The sequence below is a fragment of the Canis lupus genome, chromosome 3 (genome assembly GCF_003254725.2).
Source record: "Canis lupus dingo isolate Sandy chromosome 3, ASM325472v2, whole genome shotgun sequence".
In the NCBI taxonomy this organism is placed as follows: Eukaryota; Metazoa; Chordata; class Mammalia; order Carnivora; family Canidae; genus Canis; species Canis lupus.
This window is the reverse complement of record NC_064245.1, coordinates 30,964,730-30,985,644: the sequence shown is the minus strand read 5'-3', so window position 1 is coordinate 30,985,644 and position 20,915 is coordinate 30,964,730. Positions and strand designations below refer to the sequence as shown.

At 38.8% G+C, this 20,915-nt stretch overlaps 1 protein-coding gene and 1 non-coding gene across 10 annotated transcripts in view; one reads left to right on the top strand and one right to left on the bottom strand.

Annotated features, from left to right (window-relative positions):
- ANKRD31 (ankyrin repeat domain 31) overlaps positions 1-16,564 on the bottom strand; it is a 120,597-nt gene extending 104,033 nt beyond the window's left edge. For 5 of the 9 annotated variants that reach the window (XR_003132327.3, XR_003132326.3, XM_025437882.3 and 2 more), the window contains exons 1-3: positions 16,285-16,564; positions 4,331-4,404; positions 508-611 (exon numbers count right to left, since the gene is read on the bottom strand). Coding sequence is in view for 6 of the 9 variants with exons in the window: in XM_025437882.3 (XP_025293667.1) it covers positions 508-611; positions 4,331-4,404; positions 16,285-16,388 (282 nt within the window). In the remaining 3 variants the exon portion in view is untranslated. Of the gene's footprint in view, positions 1-507; positions 612-4,330; positions 4,405-16,284 lie in introns of those variants that run through there. The other 4 variants (XM_025437888.3, XM_025437889.3, XM_025437885.3 and 1 more) reach the window with 3 other exon arrangements.
- Positions 4,601-4,702, top strand: LOC112654262 (U6 spliceosomal RNA). Its single transcript, XR_003132909.1, has one exon. It is a non-coding gene; the product is annotated as a U6 spliceosomal RNA (small nuclear RNA).
- Positions 16,565-20,915: the final 4,351 nt, after the last annotated feature.

Sequence of the window (20,915 nt, the reverse complement as noted above, 5' to 3'; positions counted from 1 at the left end):
GTATATATACATACACAGGCATTCACACACATATAAGGTAACAGAAGGGCCTTTCAGTAGACCATATCTCAAAATATACCATGCAGACTAACATCTTCACAAATTGAAAATGATCTCTGGCATACACTGGAGATGAAAATCCTAATTACTATATTCTATTTTAACCTGTTTTTCTCACATCCACATCTGGAGGGGGGGGGAGGGTAGGGCAGGGGAGGGGAGAAGAAGAGAGGAGAGGAGAGGAGAGGAGAGGAGAGGAGAGGAGAGGAGAGGAGAGGAGAGGAGAGGAGAGGAGAAATATTTTAAACACCCCCTTCTAAAACACCTGCCTTTCACCAAAGTTGCAAAAAAGAAACAGAATGACTAGCTAAGAAAGGGTAAAAACTGAGTAAGAGAATAAAGAAGAAAACTAACAGACAAAAAGAATTAACCGTTAGTAATTTGTCACTCTTTGAAACAGCAATTCCAATTTTTAATAAGCAAGTATTTAACCAACAGGCTACATACCTGTAGGAGTGCAGTATCACTAAGAGGCATTATTTTATTTTTACTCTTTTGTTCTCGTGGATTCTCTCTGAGTTTGAACCCAAGTTGAATCTCAGGAGATGTTCCTAGAATGAAATATCATCGTAAATCACTTGCAACAGTTTAATTGCTCTGCTTTGACAATGACTCCATGATTTTATAAAAACTACAAAATGTCATTAAAAAGTATTTTGTAAATTATAACTTCCTAGCTGCCACTTTTATATATCAAAGTTTTTAAGTTATTAATTTCAAAGACACACATATACTACACTGGAGGATACATATACATAAAGGTCTGAACAAAGGATACATAGAGACAATATACAGACTTAACCACCCCCCCCAGAAGGAATACTTTCTTCTTTTTTAATTTCATGTGAGGTCATTTTTGAAAACTCATAATGCTAGTATTTAACCCAAAAAACAGAATTTGTGTTTCTAAGATGGGAAACTGAACTCATATGTTTTTTAAGATTTTTTAAATTTATTTATTCCTAGAGATGCAGAGAGAGAGAGAGAGAGGCAGAGACACAGGCAGAGGGAGAAGCAGCTCCATGCAGAGAGCCTGACATGGGACTCATACAGAGTCTCCAGGATCACGCCCTGGGCTGCAGGCGGCGCTAAACCGCTGTGCCACTGGGGCTGCCCTGAACTCATATTTTAACTATTTTTCCCTTCCCTGTTCCTAAAAAGATCCAAAGAAATTTGTTGTTGTTGTTTCTTGAAATTAGCTTTTTCTTTTTTAAATGTGAAGTAGCAATGAGAAGAGAGGAAATACACCCAATATAGATCAGAAGAGGAAGACTGGATTAAAGGGAAACCAAACATTGGTAAACAGCATGTACTCTACATAGGAAAAGGAGAGGCTCCTTAAGAAATAATTACATGGATTTCTTCCATGAGACTCTCAGAAAACCACCAAGCTTAGAGCAAATCCCATCAACCAAAGATGGAAGAGAGTGTACTAGAACTTTGCATTGAGTAGTCTCCTACTTCACTGAGATTGCTGTTTGTACCAAAGGAGCATTCATTCAGAATGAATGCTATAGCCAGTTACTCTGTGTAAGAGGGTATCTTCCCTATCAGATACAAAAATGTACTAAAAGCCAAGGTTGATAAAATAATGTAGTGATGGAAGACTAGTAAAAATAGTCAAATAGAACAATGAAACTAAACAAGAAGTGGAAAACAGACCTATACGTCTATCTGGGAATTTAATATAAGTAAATAATGATATTTTAGACAGTGGCAACAAAATGTGTAAATATAAATGCAAACAAAGATAATATACTTTTATGGTCTTGTGGTAGGTAAAATACTTCCAAGTTTGAAAGAACCAAGAAACCCCAGAAGACTGACAGGTCTTACTACATAAAAACTTACGGGTGCCTGGGTGGCTCAGTTGGTAAAGCATCTGCCTTCAGCTCAGGTCATGATCTCAGAGTCCTGGGACAGACCCCAGATCTGGATCTGGCTCTCTGCCCAGCAGGGAGTCTGCTTCTCCCCTTCCTTCTGCGCCTACCTGCCCCATCCCCCACCTCTGCTTGTGCTCTCTCCCTCTCAAATAAATAAATAAAATCTCAATTTCTGCATACAAAATATATCATGAATAACATTAAAAGTTAACTAGGAAACTGAGTGAAACTATTTGCAATACATATATATGACAGTTGTATTACCTTTAGTGTATAAAATGATCTTATAAATCAAAAATAAAATGAGAATAATTTAGGAGACATAAAGCAATTCACATGCACACAAACTATGAATAGTCAATATTAAAATGTGTCTAAACTTGGTATTCTTCAAAAAATGCAAATTAGAACAAACCGATACTTTACTTAGCGGTTTGGCAAAGACTGAATATATCCTTTGTTGGATCTAGAGGAAAAAGCCATCTTTTTTAGGGATAATATATGTCAAAATCTAACATGTGTCCATCCTTTAAAAACAAATTGAATTTTAGCTATTTATTCTAAGGAAATAATCAGAAAAGCAGGCAAAAGTGTAAATATTAGAATATTCACATTTATTAGAGTTTTGAGAACAAAAATATAATTAATTCATTAAATAAGGATACATTCATACAGAATAATGTGTAGCACTTTATTTTATTTTTAAAGATTTTATTTATTTATTTGTGAAAGAGAGAGGCAGACACACAGGAAGAGGGAGGAGAAGCAGGCTCCATGCAGGGAGCCCAATGTAGGACTCAATCCTAGAACTCCAGGATCACACCCTGAACCAAAGGCAAGATGCTCAATTGCTGAGCTACCCAGGCGTCCCAATATATAGCACTTTAAAAGGTTGAGGTAGCTCAATATAACAAGGAAAGAAATATATTTACCACAATACCAATTATGAAAAAAGATATTCAAGTTGGCATACAAAGTCTAGAAAAATACACAAATACTAAACACTGGCAATTGTTGGAAGTGGAATTGTAGGGAAGTGTAAATGTGACTTTACACTTTCTACATTATATAAGTTTGAAATAAAAAAGCTTTTATTCTTTTAATATTAGCAAAAATAATAAAAAGTCTATCAATTTGGGAAAAAAGAAGAAGGAAAGCAAAGAAAAAACTTGGTTGCAATATTAAAACATACCTCTAACTTCTTCCTAGTGGTACTTTATATATCATAAAAGCACGTTCTGGAGACTACTACTACACATTGTTCTTTCATCAATATTTCATAGTTTCCAGAATATAGGTCTTTCACTTTCTTGGTTAAATGTATTGATAGGTCTTTTACTCTTTTTGCTATAATTATAAATGGGATTGTTTTCTTAATTTCTGTCTGCTACTTCACTATTAGTATATAAGTCAGACTAAGAAAGATAAATACCATATGATTTCACTCTTACATGGAATATAAAAAAAGGAAACAAATACACAAACAAACAAAAAAGATGAATCAGACCTGTAAATACAGAGAACAAACTAACTGATGCCAAAGGGACAGAGATCAGGAGAATGGACAAAATGGGTGAAAGGGAGTAGAAGACAGGTTTCCTGCTATGGAATAAAATGAGTCACAGGAATAAAAGGCACAGCATAGGAAATAACAGTCATTGATATTGCAAAACATTGTATGTAACAGATGGTAGCTAAAACTGTGGTGAGCCTAGCATAACCTATAAAGAAGCTGAATCACTTTGATATACACCTGAAACTAATATAACATCATGTGTCAATTATACTCAAATTTTTAAAATTAAATATATATAAATATATCAAGAATATTTAATATCTCAGACTGAAATAATCAGATTGGTTACTAAAAAGTACTATTCACTTTTGCAAATAAAAAAGTTCTAGGATTTTGTAAATTTTTGCAAAGAGAAGAGATATCTGGGTATCATTTGCCTATCTCTGTAGCCCTCTCTAGGAGTCATAGCATCTGCCAGAAATTATAATTCTCCTTGCTATCCTTATAGTAATAGACCTTAGGGTCTATTACAGATGAGTAAAAAAATTAATTCTGTGTAAAGCTAAAAACAAAACTAATTATAAAAGAAGTTGAGGGATCCCTGGGTGGCACAGCGGTTTGGCGCCTGCCTTTGGCCCAGGGCGCGATCCTGGAGACCCGGGATCGAATCCCACATTGGGCTCCCGGTGCATGGAGCCTGCTTCTCCCTCTGCCTGTGTCTCTGCCTCTCTCTCTCTCTCTCTCTCTGTGACTATCATAAATAAATAAAAATTTTTTAAAAATTTAAAAAAATAAATAAATAAAAGAAGTTGATAGAACAATAACATTGAGAAATTAAAGGGACTACTTACTGAAAAAAATTATTTCTCACCTTTGCACATTCCACTTCTATCTGGATGGAGACTGTACTCAGATCTAAGAGATGTGTCTTGATCAAAGAGCAACCTTTCAGATACCAAATAGAAGATACAAATTGTTATGTTTCCTAAACATAGACTAACAATTTAACCACAGTTTTTTACTAAACCAAACTTGCTAAAATTCTTAGTTATACCACTATTAATATCTGTACCAAAATATTGTTTCAGATGTGTACCCTCTAATTAAAAATTTATAGATAGACCTTAAAGACATTATACTAGTGCTTGCTTTGGCAGTATATATAATAAAATTGGAATGATAAAGATTAGCATGGCCTCAGCACAAAGATGACACACAAATTCATGAGACATTCCATATTAAAAAGAATTATATTAAGTGAATGAGCCAGATACAAGTGGGAAAATATTATATGATTTCACTTAGACAGCTAGAGAAGTCAGGTCCATAGTGATTGACGGTAGAATGGTGATTGACAAAGGGCTGGGTGAAGGGAGGAATGGGAAGTTAGTGTTTAATGGGTATAGAGTGTTAGTTTGGGAAGATGAAGTTCTAAAGTCAGAAAATGGTAATGGGTACACAACAATGCAAATGTACTTAATGCCACTGAACTGTATACTTAAAAATGGTTACAATGGTAAATTTTATGATATATATATTTTTTACCACAATAAAAATAAAATTTTAAAAATCTTTTCAGAATTTAACAGTGTACCAATGCATGAATATATGATTTGGTACTAAAAGGGTTTTTTCCCTTTATTCACTTGTCTCTTGTCTCTTCACCTACCTGTTCTCTCCCTTCCCATTTTTAAAATTGTTTTGTCCTTCCAATGTTTTTTGAAAATGTAAGCAACATGAGTATACCTGCCCTCACCCATTCTTAGATAAACAGTAACATTCTATATATACCTCTTTTTTTTTTCTTAACAGTAAATCCAGGAGATTGACCACTCTAAGGGAAAGAGACTTCGTTCATTCCTTTTTATAAATTCATAGTGTCCCACTGTGTGGATTCTCACATAGTTTCTCTTTTAATATTTATTTATTATTTATTATTTAATATTTATTTATCTAAGTAATCTCTATACCCAACATGGGGCTTGAACTCACAACCCTGATATTAAGAATCTCATGTTCTCGTAAAACAATCAATGTGATTCATCATATCAGCAAGAAAAAAACCAAGAACCATATGATCCTCTCATTAGATGCAGAGAAAGCATTTGACAAAATACAGCATCCATTCCTGATCAAAACTCTTCAGAGTGTAGGGATAGAGGAAACATTCCTCAACATCTTAAAAGCCATCTACGAAAAGCCCACAGCAAATATCATTCTCAATGGGGAAGCACTGGGAGCCTTTCCCCTAAGATCAGGAACAAGACAGGGATGTCCACTCTCACCCCTGCTATTCAACATAGTACTGGAAGTCCTAGCCTCAGCAATCAGACAACAAAAAGACATTAAAGGCATTCAAATTGGCAAAGAAGAAGTCAAACTCTCCCTCTTCGCCGATGACATGATACTCTACATAGAAAACCCAAAAGCCTCCACCCCAAGATTGCTAGAACTCATACAGCAATTTGGGAGCGTAGCAGGATACAAAATCAATGCCCAGAAATCAATGGCATTTCTATACACTAACAATGAGACTGAAGAAAGAGAAATTAAGGAGTCAATCCCATTGACAATTGCACCCAAAAGCATAAGATACCTAGGAATAAACCTAACCAAAGAGGTAAAGGATCTATACCCTCAAAACTATAGAACACTTCTGAAAGAAATTGAGGAAGACACAAAGAGATGGAAAAATACTCCATGCTCATGGATTGGCAGAATTAATGTTGTGAAAATGTCAATGTTACCCAGGGCAATTTACATGTTTAATGCAATCCCTATCAAAATACCATGGACTTTCTTCAGAGAGTTAGAAAAAATTATTTTAAGATTTGTGTGGAATCAGAAAAGACCCCGAATAGCCAGGGGAATTTTAAAAGAGAAAACCATAGCTGGGGGCATCACAATGCCAGATTTCAGGTTGTACTACAAAGCTGTGGTCATCAAGACAGTGTGGTACTGGCACAAAAACAGACACATAGATCAATGGAACAGAATAGAGAACCCAGAAGTGGACCCTGAACTTTATGGTCAACTAATATTCGATAAAGGAGGAAAGACTATCCATTGGAAGAAAGACAGTCTCTTCAATAAATGGTGCTGGGAAAATTGGACATCCACATGCAGAAGAATGAAACTAGACCACTCTTGCACCATACACGAAGATAAACTCAAAATGGATGAAAGATCTAAATGTGAGACAAGATTCCATCAAAATCCTAGAGGAGAACACAGGCAACACCCTTTCTGAACTCGGCCACAGTAACTTCTTGCAAGATACATCAATGAAGGCAAAAGAAACAAAAGCAAAAATGAACTATTGGGACTTCATCAAGATAAGAAGCTTTTACACAACAAAGGATACAGTAAACAAAACTAAAAGACAACCTACAGAATGGGAGAAGATATTTGCAAATGACATACCAGATAAAGGGCTAGTTTCCAAGATCTATAAAGACTTATGAAACTCAACAGCAAAAAAACAAACAGTCCAATCATGAAATGGGCAAAAGACATGAAGAGAAATCTCACAGAGGAAGACATAGACATGGCCAACACGTACATGAGAAAATGCTCTGCATCACTTGCCATCAGGGAAATACAAATCAAAACCACAATGAGATACCACCTCACACCAGTGAGAATGGGGAAAATTAACAAGGCAGGAAACCACAAATGTTGGAGAGGATGTGGAGAAAAGGGAACCTTCTTACACTGTTGGTGGGAATGTGAACTGGTGCAGCCACTCTGGAAAACTGTGTAGAGGTTCCTCAAAGAGTTAAAAATAGACCTGCCCTACGACCCAGCAATTGCACTGTTGGGGATTTACCCCAAAGATTCAGATGCAATGAAACGCCGGAACACCTGCACCCCAATGTTTACAGCAGCAATGTCCACAATAGCCAAACTGTGGAAGGAGCCTTGGTGTCCATCGAAAGATGAATGGATAAAGAAGATGTGGTTTATGTATACAATGGAATATTACTCAGCCATTAGAAACGACAAATACCCACCATTTGCTTCAACGTGGATGGAACTGGAGGGTATTATGCTGAGTGAAGTAAGTCAATCGGAGAAGGACAGTGTATGTTCTCATTCATTCGGGGAATATAAATAATAGTGAAAGGGAATAGAAGGGAAGGGAGAAGAAATGTGTGGGAAATATCAGAAAGGGAGACAGAACATAAAGACTCCTAACTCTGGGAAACGAACTAGGGGTGTTGGAAGGGGAGGAGGGCGGGGGGTGGGGGTGAATGGGTGACGGGCACTGAGAGGGGCACTTGACGGGATGAGCACTGGGTGTTATTCTGTATGTTGGTAAATTGAACACCAATAAAAAATAAATTTATTTAAAAAAAAGAAAAATAAATAAATAAATAAATAAATTTATTTAAAAAAAAAAAGAATCTCATGTTATTCCAACTAAGCCATCCAGGCACTCCTATTCTCAGTTTTAAAAGCTTAGTAAAGAACGATTGTGGAAGGGGAAAAAAAAAAAAAACTGGCGGAGGAGAGGCGAAAAATTACAGATTTCATGTTTTCCATTCCCCAACACAACTATACATCACACATATAATCTTACATATGTTATAAAGAAAGAACAGATTATTAAGAAAAATAAGTCACCATTAACAACAACAAACCCCCCCCCCATACCTCCTAATAGTTTTCAACACCAGCAATACTAATAATGAAAAGGACTCCAGTCCTTAATCTATCATACCTTCTGTGACAGTGAATGCAGGCTCCTCCTAGAAGGAGAAAAAGCATCTTTCTTGGCTCAACTACCAGCGGCCATTACCAAGGATTGAAAATTTTATTATTCAACTATGAGCAATACCATTACTATAGTACATTTTTCGAAGTAAAACAATCTATTCACCTTAATGTCCCTACAAGTCAGAATTATTTTACTCTTTAAACATTTTTGAGGTTTCTTTTTAATCTAAAAATAATACCAAAAAAAAAGGCATGAAGGAATTGTGGAGGGGAATGGGACTGTTCTATAACTCAGAAAAAAAGATAGGATTTTTTTAAAAAAAAATAATATTGGGACAATGAAGGAGACATCTGGAAAATAATTTAGTTGAATCCATACTTCACACTGTACTCCAGATTAAAATTCCACATGAATCAAAATGTAAATGTTTAAAAATGAAACAAAAAGTACTAACAGAAACCAAGGAGGGATTCTTTTATCATTACGAAGGAAAAAAAGTTTTTATAATTATGAGATAAACCCAAATAATACAATTGTTAAGATTACAAACACCCAAACTCTTTGACAGAGTGCTTCTATTTTTAGAAAACAATTTTATGTATGTTTGAGAACATATATGCATAACTTAGAAAATACCTCTGGGAGGATAAAATAAATCAAATATATTGGTTGCCTGTGGAAAAGAAGACTGAGTATCCGAAGAGATAGGGATGAAAAGGAATTTTTACTATACATCTTTTTATACTTAAAAAATTTTTTTTGACCCATGTAAATATATTATATTACCTATTCAAAAAAAAAAAACTAGAAAATGTAGGCAATAAAAAGAAGTATAAACCTCCTATAATTCTACCTGTAATAAGACTTTTGTATAGGGGCATCTGGATGGCTCAAGTTGATTATGTTTCTGCCTTTGGATTAGGTCATGATCCCAGGGTCTTCGGCTTGAGCCCAGAGTTGCAGTCCCTGCTCAATGGGGAACATGCTTCTCCCTCTCTTCCCTGGCTTGTGCTCTCTGTCGCTATCTCTGTCTATCTCTCTCAAATAAATAAATAAAATCTTAAAAAAAAAAAAAAGACTTTGGTGTATTTCCTTCCAGCTTTCTTTCTATAGAGGCTTATGTGTGACAGAATTGTAAATTCTTTTACAAAGTTTGGGTCAACCTGTATAAAGTTTTAGAAACTACATTTCTCACTTTTTTCTTTTTTAGATTTTTTTATTATTATTATTCATGAGAGACAAAGAGAGAGAGAGAGAGAGGCAGAGACACAGGCAGAGGGAGAAGCAGGCTCCATGCAGGGAGCCCGATGTGGGACTCGATCCCGGGACCCCAGGATCACGCCCTGGGCCAAAGGCAGGTGCTAAACCACTGAGCCACCCAGGTGTCCCTACATTTCTCACTTAATATTACTTAAACATTTGCAATGTCACTGAAATTCTTCCTAAAATCATTAAATATTGATAATACTCCCTCAAAAGGGTGTATCATAATTTATTTGGCATTATATAATTCTAAAACACTTCCTTTTTTTTCATTATTGTAAATACTTCTGAGATATCTCCTTATACATTATTTTACTAGGCTCAGAAAAATTATTTATCCATGTTTAGTCAATAAATTAACTGAAAATAGACATTAATTTCTGAGTGAATTCTAGTCAAAATACTAGACTGCACTAATAACTAATATTCTAAAAGTCACTGACCACTTCATTACAGATGTACTATTTTAATAAAATTTAACTTTGAAATACTGGAAAAATGAGATAGTAGCAAATACTAACAAAAGAAGAGGTAAGTAGAAATTAGATGGGTGAGTTAAAAGGAAAACTTTCAGGCAAAATCATATCGGAATTTTCAAATATTTTTCACCGTTTTGTTCGAAGTACAATAAAACTTTCTGGGACAGTTAGGGTTTCAATTTTATAGTTATCAAGGTTTTGATAGCTGTCACACTAAGGCTTTGATTCATTAAAAGATCTAGTTGTCTAAAAATGGTACTTGGCACCACTGTGCTTTATCACTGGAGTTGCCACTATTTTGATATACATCCTGACCAAAATGTTGCTTTCCTTTCTTTTCTTTTTAAAAGATTTATTTATTTGAGAGAGAGAGAGTGAGAGAGAGAGAGAATGGGAGCAGAAGCGAGGAGGGCAATAGAGGAAAAGAGAAAAATCTCAAGCAGACTCCCCGCTGAGTGTGTAGCCCAAGGCAGGGCTCTGTCTCAGGGCTCTGAGATCACAACCTGAGCAGAAATTACAGGTTAGAGGCATAAAAGATTGAACAACCCAGGAGAGCTCAAAATGTTGCTTTCTTTAGTCAACTTAATGTGGTTAAGTCCTTGTCTCCTTTGCTTTCTTTTCCTCCTTTCCCCAAGTATATCCTTTGTAACAAGTATTTTCTATTTAGGCAATTTACATGAAGACCCCACTGGTCTGTCTAGGGGAACAGAATTAACACTCATCTTTCTGGGTAATTATGTTGAATTAGGTTTTTGTTTTTTTTTTTTTTTTTTTTTTACTATATGCAATCATAATGTTCAGAAGACATGTGACCTGAATGTATACAAAAATCCATGTAACAATGAACTAATGTGGTTCAGCTGAAATGTACTGAATAGGATTAATTTGAGATATATCCCTTTGAGTTATAGAACAGTTACCTTTAGCAGAGATGAAACAACACAAGAGTTGATAAAGAGTTCCCAGGGTACACAGAGGAAAAATGAATCATGCCTCTCAGAAAAATTACAAGCCAACAAAAATCTTATTAGTCAGCAACTTGAATTTTCACAAAATTTCACTAACAGCAACACCTACCAAGCCACAAAAAGGACTGGATGTATTTTTGGACTGGTTTCCAGATGGAAGGCTAGAGCCAAATCCAGACTCTCAAAGAGTGCTTTTTCAGACACAGCTAACATACCTGGCATCCTGGTTCTTTTTAGCCTTGCCTTTCCTAATCCCAAAGGTTCATCAAATCCTTTCTCCCATTTCAGTAAAAAAGATTTTACTAGCTGCAACACTTAAGGATTATTTAGCTGTGTGAAACGGTATGTTTTGCCTCTTAGGGATCTCTACTAGGACTTGTGTCCCTCATCCTAATTAAAGTTGGGAACTTCTGAATGAAAAACTGCCAAACTGAACTGCATACAAGCAAAAAAAAGATGAAGAAAAAAAACAATGGCCTGGCAATTCAGCTCCAGCAATGCTTAGACTTTGACCATACTGCCATACCAGTGAGATGAACACTAGTTTTTATTTAACTACGAGGTCTAAAAAAATGATGTGCGTGGCACCACAGAGAAGCATTTTAAATGAATCACAGGGGAAGAAAAAGATTGGTCAGCCAAGACAGGGTAAGCCATCTAAAGCCTATTCCTCCCATTCATTACATAAAAACTCAAATAGAATATTTTTTGAAACTACCTGAGGAATCTGAAAAGTAAATAATAGTGAGTAGATTGAGGACTGAAGTCAATATCTGAATACCTTGCAAAAGGTGAATTTCAGAGGTTGTTTTTGTTCTGTTTTGGTGGTCCTTTATTTGTCACCAGCTTTGATTCCATGTCTAATCCTCAGAATGCATAGTGGGCTCAGACAATAAAAACTCCAGAAGAAATCCCCTATCTCTAGGGATAAGACTCCTTTTTTAAAGGATCCCTGAATGCCAGAAAGTGCAAGGGGAAATCTCTGGGTTTTATTTGCTTTCTCTCTTTAGCCTCAGAGCTATACTGCTTACCAACCATGGCAATTTGGGCACTTAAAACCCAAGAGAAAATCTGCCTCTCTTGCTAGAGGAATCACATGTCCAAGAACATAGAGAGCATCTTTTATTTTCTTCTCTCTTAACACTTTCCCCTGAAGGTGACCTTAGTTGCCAAGGACTGCTCTGAAGAAGGCTAACACTCAGAGAAATATTTCTGGTGATATGAACCAGCATGTGGGCATAGGGAAGAAAGGATGCATGAGAATCCTTCAGAAAGAAAAAAAAAAAAAAAAAAGGGCAGAAATGGGGAATCACCTAATTCCATATGTGATTCAACATAAGTCCCAGGCTCAACCCTGAGCAGTCCACACGCAAAGCACCTTCAAAGAAGCACAACAGGGATCCCTGGGTGGCGCAGCGGTTTGGCGCCTGCCTTTGGCCCAGGGCGCGATCCTGGAGACCCGGGATCGAATCCCACGTCGGGCTCCCGGTGCATGGAGCCTGCTTCTCCCTCTGCCTATGTCTCTGTGCCCCTCTCTCTCTGTGACTATCATAAATAAATAAAAATTTAAAAAAAAAAAAAAAACAAAGAAGCACAACAAAAACACAGAGAACTGAACTATGATACTAACTACTGCTCAAGTTTCAGATTAACCCCTGAGTGATACATGAATCAGACTCAAAAAAGCATAGTAAAGGCTCTGAAATTGGACTGATGATGTAACCACAACTCATAGGAGGCAAAACAGAACATACAGTCAGAACCTACTAAGGTTGACAAAACAAAAATCAACCCGGTAGAGGACTTTAACAGGACCAAGAATCCATAACAGATTCAAAATACATAGGATTTAATCCAATATTACTCAACACGTGAAGAACAGGAATATCCAATTCTTGAGAGAAAATGTAATTAATAGATGTGAACTACACCCCCATGACCAAGATGTTGGAACAAGACAAAGACTTTAAAGCAGTTATTAAAATCATTATCTATGAGATAAAGGTAAACACTAATCAAATAGATGAAAATACTGAAGTTCTCAGTAGAGAAAAACTATCAACAAGAATCAATGGAAATTTTAGAAGAGAAAATTATATTATCTGAAGTTAAAAATTCACTGGATGGGCTCAACAACAGAATGGAGATGATAAAGGAGTGTAAGTAACTCTTAGGATAGAACAATAGAAATTACACAGTCTGAAGAACTGAGAAAAAAAATTAATAAGGCTACAGGGATATGGGAACAGGACGCCTGGGTGTAGCTGAGCAGTTGAGCATGTCTTTGGCTCCGGGCGTGATCCTGGGCATCCAGGATGGAGTCCCACATCAGGCTCCCCGGAGGAGCCTGCTTCTCCCTCTGCCTGTGTCTCTGCCTCTCTCTGTGTGTCTCTCATGAATAAATAAATAAAATAAGAAAGAAGGAAGGAAGGAAGGAAGGAAGGAAGGAAGGAAGGAAGGAAGGAAGGAAGAAAGAAAGAAAGAAAGAAAGAAAGAAAGAAAGAAAGAAAGAAAGAAAGAAAGAGAAATTCCAGAAGAAGAGGAGAAAGAGATTGGTATAAAAAAAATTTAAAGGACTCATGACAGAAAACTTCTGAAGTTTGGTAAAAGGCATAAATTTATATATTCAATAAGCTCAGTGAACCCCAAACAGGAAAAGCACACACAGAAATCATGCCCAGACACACTGTAGTCACAGTGCTGAGAAACAAAGATGGGGAGGGGGGACTGAAATAAGATTTAAAAAAAAACAAAACAACAATACATCATACATATAAGAGTAGTGATTTAAATGGGTTGAGGACTTGACTACAAAGGGGGCAGCAGGAAGTTTTTTTTTTTTTTCTTTTTTTTTTTTGGAGTGATGGAACTATTCTGGATCTTGACTGTGGTGGTTTTACAAGATAACGTATTAGTGACAATGCTCCCTGTATACCAAGAGCAACTCTTACTTTGGGTATACATCAAATCAATGTCCCCAAAACCTGGGTATCATCCTTTACTTGCAGCTCTTCCCTCATCCTGCATATCGGATTAACCACCATCTCCTGCCACGTTACTTTCTCAAAATTTCTCAGATTTGCCTTTTCCCCTCCATTCCCACTGTTTCTTCCGGTCAAGTTCTCCTCACCCAAGTCTGTTACTACTTGAGGGCCACAGCTAACCTCTACAGCCTCGCTCTGTCAAAGGGGATCTCTGCTCTTTAATAATTGCAACTCTAACCTGGAAGCTTGCTAGAAACGCAGGATTCCAGACCCTACCCTCGAACTCCTCAATTAGACTCTTGATTTTAATAGGATTCTGGAGTGATTTTATAAGGGCATTAAAATCTGCAAAGCCCTAGTCTAGGGCATGCCTGAGTGAACGAAAGTGGGATTATGCGCCTCCTTCGTTAACATTTTACAGGCCCGGGCCATCCTGACCTCTCCTGACCTCGGCCTACTGTCCTCACCAGGCCCACCTTCTCTCCAGGAAGAACCGACTCCTGGAACCCCAGCGCACAGGGCCGCACAGGGCCCGCCTCCCGCACCCTCAGCCTCGAGCACCCGCGCCCGCCGCGCGGCTTGCCCAACCCCTCGCCTCTGCCCAGACGGCGGCCCAGCGAGCCCTGAGGGCTGCCGGCCCCTCAGCCGCCGGCGCGAGCCTCCACCCCGACTCGCGCCTTTTATTGCGATGATCCTTTTTTTTCCTTTTTTTTTAATAATAAATTTATTTTTTATTAGTTTTCAATTTGCCAACATACAGAATAACACCGAGTGCTCATCCCGTCAAGTGCCCCCCTCAGTGCCCGTCACCCATTCACCCCCACCCCCCGCCCTCCTCCCCTTCCACCACCCCTAGTTCGTTTCCCAGAGTTAGGAGTCTTTATGTTCTGTCTCCCTTTCTGATATTTCCTACACATTTCTTCTCCCTTCCTTTATATGCCCTTTCACTATTATTTATATTCCCCAAATGAATGAGAACAATGTTTGTTTTCTCGGCCGGTCCGGCCCGCAGGGCAGGGGAAGCGGCCTCCTCGGGCCTTCGGGCCTGAGAACTAGAATCATCACCACGGCTCTGAGGCGCTGACCTGCCGGCCAACTTTTTTTTTTTTTTTTTTTTTTTTTTATTCTGATAAAACTCTCCGTTTCCAATTTGGAAGTAACGGTTCCCCCGTCACGTATTTTCCTGAAATTATGTTAACAGTCGCCTAAACCAGAGCTTCCAGTTGCTTAAAGCAAAACGCATTTCAGAAATTTGGACCCCACACGTTTTTCCCGGGCAAAAGGACTTTGCCTCAGGATGAGGGGAAAGGCGGGGGTTTCTGTTTCTATTTCAGATGCCAGAAACCACTTGCCATAAGGCTCATTTAGTCCCAAGCGGGACGGTGGGCCCGCCGTGGCTCGTTTGTTTGTCGGCAAGCTCAGGGCTGAGCCCCGCAGGGCGGAAATATATTTAAAGTATTTATGGATTTGTAGCAAATATAGGCTATTTAAAGGTTAAATAATTTGTACTTCTGTTATTTTTGTTCATGCCAGCACCTTAGAGCAGTAGCTTGCTTGTGCATAAAAATGTCTTCCTATCACTTCATGTATTTTGGCTTTTAAATTTTTGGTTTATAAATTGAGAAGGAATTATCTTTAAGTTTCTGTCATTGAATACATCACCATAAAAAAATTAGAATCCTGCATATATAGATAATGAAATAATAAAATGATCTTTATGCTTTATAAAACCATGAATCAGACTTGAATGAGGAACACCTTCCACATCCTTGAAAGAAAAGCATTAGCTTAAAAAAAAAAGAAAAAAAAAGAAAAGCATTAGATTGAGTTTTAAAGTGTTTTGAGAATGAAGTATTAAGATCCTATTTCTGTGTGTGGGAAATATCAGAAAGGGAGACAGAACATGAAGACTCCTAACTCTGGGAAACGAACTAGGGGTGGTGGAAGGGGAGGAGGGGGGGAGGTGGGGGGGAATGGGTGATGGGCACTCAGGGGGGCACTTGACGGGATGAGCACTGGGTGTTATTCTGTATGTTGGTAAATTGAACACCAATAAAAAATAAATTTATTATTTAAAAAAAGATCCTATTTCTGTAGTAAAGTCAGACTTAATAAATATGTCAGAACTATAAGCTAATTCATAAATTCTAGATATACCCCTACATAAGGAAACTAAGTGCTGAATGGAGCATTTTCCTTTTTTTAAGATTAGAATCCCCAATTCTGAAGTTACGGACAAAGGCCTGAACTTTCTATAGTGACTCCTGCTCTGTCTGCATATTTAGTTAAAATTTTCACTTGTGGTTTGTGTTTACCTCTTCTTCTATATCAAGACTTTAAAAAGCATGAAAATAAAAATATTCTCCCCTTAAAAAAAAAAAAAAAAAAAAAAACCGCGGGACGGCGGTCACCTTCTCCAGGGCAGCTCCTCTTCCTCCGGGTCGCTCTCCGTCACCGACCCGTCTATCACCGTCTCGTCGCTGTCATAGTCTGCGGCCTGGCCGCCTGCCTCCATCTTCGCCGCGCACGCGGAGCCTCGTCTACGCTCCTCTGACTCCCCGCTTCTCGCTAAAAGAGAGGGACCCGGAGGTCGCGGGAAGCTGTCAGTGAAAAACGCGGGAGGCGGCGGGCGGGCCTGGTCCCAGAGGGTCAGGCGCGCACGCGGCTGCGGCCGTCGCCGTGGAGGACGCGGCCCCCCCCCCCCCCCCGCCTCCCCGCGCCCGCAGGACGCCGCGCACACCCCGCGCCGGGGCCGGAGTGGCTGGCGGAGCGCCCGCCCGCGGGCTCCCCGGGCCCCGCCCCGCCCCCCAGCCGCATCCCGAAGGCCGGCGCCGGCTGTGCAAGAAGGAGGCCGGAGCTGCGCGCTGCTGCGGGGCGCTGCTGCGGGGCGCGGCGCGGGCGAGACCCAGGCCGGAGGGCCCCGCAGCCCCCCGGCGCCGCGCGGGCCTCTCGAAGCCTCGGGGCCTCCTTTACGCGGGCCGCCTGGCGGCCCTGCCCGAGCTGCGCAAGACCGACGTGTTTGTCCTAAGTTCGCAGGTCATCAACCACCCTAACCGATGTATTTTCCCCTCATTAACTCTTATTTTTATATATATATATTTCTTTATGATAGTCACAGAGAGAGAGAGAGGCAGAGACACAGGCAGAGGGAGAAGCAGGCTCCATGACCCGGAGCCCGATGTGGGATTCGATTCCGGGTCTCCAAGATCGCGCCCTGGGCCAAAGGCAGGCGCCAAACCGCTGCGCCACCCAGGGATCCCCAACTCTTTTTTTTTTTTTTTTTTTTTTTAAGATTTTACTCATGAGAGACAGAGCGAGCGGCAGAGACCCAGGCAGAGGGAGAAGCAGGCGCCACGCGGGGAGCCCCACGCGGGACTCGATCCGGGGACCCGGGATCACCGCCGGGCCCCAGGGATCCCCCCTCATGAACTCTTTAATTGCCTTGAAATGCAAGTTGTGTAAAAAAAAAAAAAAAAAAAAAAAAAAAAGCTGAATAAATGCTTTACTTTTTTTTCCTTTGTACATTTTTAGAATGATAGTGCCTTAGCAACTTGCAAAAATAGCCAGTTACGACTTTGACTGGAATACTAGGTTTATATATTTGGTGTGTTTCAGTGTATTTGAAAGTCGTTAATCCAAACATTCAAAACCAAGTGAGCTCCGCTTGGCAAGACGGATTCGGGATAAGAGAGAACCCCTTCTCCACATCTAGTGTGTTGACTTTGAAATCTCCAGCGCCACCCGCACCCCAGGCCTTTAAAGGTTTGCTGAATAAATGGATAGAACTAGGGTTTTCTGACTCCCGGATTCACTGCTCTTTTCTCTACATGCAATGGCTTTCCCATTATTATCTTACTATTTAGATCATATTTAAACTACTGCTGTTTAAAACACTTGATTGGTGATTGTCTTTTAAATGTATTTGATTATTCCCCATTTCCACTCTTGTACATTAGGTAGGACAGTAATAAATATACAGGGAACTAGACCTCTGTGTTTTTCACACCTCTCTACCTAGTCCTCCAGGTTTAAATCAGCCCTAACTTCCATCCACTCTCCTGCTGACCTACTCCTTGGGTCAGCTAGCTCTCTTTCCACTTTTTAAAAAGTGTTAAGTAATCGCCAGCAATGGAAAGTGCATATCCATTAAAAGGCTGGTGGGTGGCTCTAAATGCCCCACACCAGAAGGGAAGATACGCCTAAACTAAATAAAAGCTCTTGCTCCAGGCGGCTGGTAACTTTAACTAAGGATAGAAAACTTCTAAGCCTGAGATTCAAATTTCTTTTTAAAATACTTTCTCCTTGGTGGTAAAGAGTCAGTTATTTTTGCTTCTTCAGTTCTTTTATTTTATTCAAGACAGTTGCCAAGATTCAAAGCATAAAGAAGAAATAGCAGAGATGATCCACATAAATGCTAGCATGATTTTAAAGGGAACTTTGTTTTTTTTTGAAAATCCAAAGTTTCACTGCAAGACAGAGATAGAAAAATAATTGATCTGTGTGAGAAACTAGCTTGCAAGTGACAAGAAAAAATATAATTCAGACTGATGTAAACATAAAAAGGCTAAGTTGAGTCACATAACTGAACCTCCATAAGTACCCAGGCTTTTCAGGTATGATATGATTCAAACAATGTTGAAAAGAAATCTAGCTTAGCTTTTTTTTTTTTTTAATTAATTAGTTTAAGTTAAACACTCAAATAAATTGAAACACATTGAATGTATAAAAATCCAGAACTTCATTTTTTAAAGAGTTTTATTTATTCATTTTACAGAGAGAGCGCATAAGCAGGGGGAGTAGCAAGCAGACAGAAAGGGAGATGCACGCTCCCCACTAAGCAGGGAGCCCAATGTAGGGACCCTGGGATCATGACCTGATTCATTCAAGGACCCTGGGATCATGACCTGAGCCCAAGGCAGACACTTAACTGACTGAGCCACCCAGGTGCCCTAGAACTTCATTTTAAAATAATAATTAGTAACTTAGAAGGTTGATAGGTACCATTTTATTATTCTAAAAATAAATAAAGTGGGGGAATAAAGCATTTATCGTGATGTTTCTACACAATTGGTATTTCACGGTGACCAAAGAGTTGATGAGGGAAAATTTCTTTATAGAAAAATCACAGCTAACAAATTCAAGAGATATGAAAGAATTAGAAAATCATCATTTTGCAACCCATGATACAGTGGATCTAGGCAATGATCATCAATAGCTGCAATAGTTAGGCATAACAAAAAAATAAAGAACTAGACCTCTGTTTTTTCACACCTGCCCACCCACATCTTCCATGTTTAAATCTTCCTAAATTCCTAGGTAAAAAGCTGATGGAGAATTTTATAATGGACAGATCAGGATGACAGCACTTAAGTCCAAAGATAATCTTAACATCACTGAAAATGAGACAACCAAATATGTGCCTCCTGGCACAATGCAAGAAGGGTAAGTGGCACTTACCTATGAAGTAGTCTAGGCCAAAAACAAACAAACAAACAAAAAAAAAACAAAACAGTTAAAAACCTGAATCTAATCAAGCCTCTAGATTATCTGCAGGGAGAGGAGGGGGAAGAGAAATATAATAACACCATGAAGATGAAATTTACCAAACCTAGGACATGGGAACCTCTATAGGACAAATGACCTGGTTTCTTAAAATTAAAAATTTATGGGATTAAATTAAATATCATGGGATATTTAAAAAGGAATGAGAACTCTTTTAGATTTGAAGAAACCCTAAGAAACGAGGGAAAAAAGTAGTTAAAAAGGAAAACAGATTGATGATACTAATACAAAATGACTTAGCGAAAAAACCTTGAAAAAAGCATTATGTACTTTTTTTTCATTATGTACTTTTTAAACCACCAAATATTTGTAAAAAAATTTAAAAACACAAGGTAGAATAAAATTAAATAAATTAAATTAAATTTGATTATACCAAAATTTGAATCTTTGAGTGTACTAAATTCATGAAACCAATTAATCCTTAAGAACTGTAATTAATTTTTTGTATTTTTTTAATTGGGGTTCAATTTGCCAACATATCGCATAACACCCAGTGTTCATCCCATCAAGTGCCCCCCTTCAGTGCCCATCACCCAGTCACCCCAACCGCCCGCCCACCTCCCTTTCCACCACCCCTTGTTCTTTTCCCAAAGTTAGGAGTCTCTCATGTGCTGTCACCCTCACTGATATTTCCCACTCGTTTCTCTTCTTTCCCCTTTAATCCCTTTCACTATTTTTTATATTCCTCAAATGAATGAGATCATATAATGTTTGTCCTTCTCCGATTGACTTACTTCACTTAGCAAAATACCCTCCAGTTCCATCCATGTCGAAGCAAATGGTGGGTATTTGTCGTTTCTGATGCCTGAGTAATATTCCATTGTATACATAGACCAAATCTTTATCCATCATCTGTCGATGGACACCAAGGCTCCTTCCACAGTTTGGCTGTTGTGGACATTGCTGCTATAAAAATCGGGGTGCAGGTGTCCCGGCGTTTCATTGCATCTGTATCTTTGGGGTAAATCCCCAGCAGTGCAATTGCTGGGTCGTAGGGCAGATCTATTTTTAACTCTTTGAGGAACCTCCACACAGTTTTCCAGAGTGGCTGCACCAGGTCACATTCCCACCAACAGTGCAAGAGGACTTTCTCCACATCTTCTCCAACAGTTGTTGTTTCCTGACTTGTTAATTTTCCCCATTCTCGCTGGTGTGAGGTGGGATCTCATTGTGGTTTTATTTGTATTTGCCTGATGGCCAGTGATGTGGAGCATTTTCTTATGTGCTTGTTGGCCCTGTCTAGGTCTTCCTCTGTGAGATTTCTGTTCATGTCTTTTGCCCATTTCATGATTGGATTGTTTCTTTGCTGTTGAGTTTAATAAGTTCTTTATAGATATTGAAAAGTAGCCCTTTATCTGATAGGTCATTTGCAAATATCTTCTCCCATTCTGTAGGTTGTCTTTTAGTTTTGCCAACTATTTCCCTTTGCTATGCAGAAGCACAGCAAATAGATGGGTCTTGCTTTTTAATCCAGTCTGAA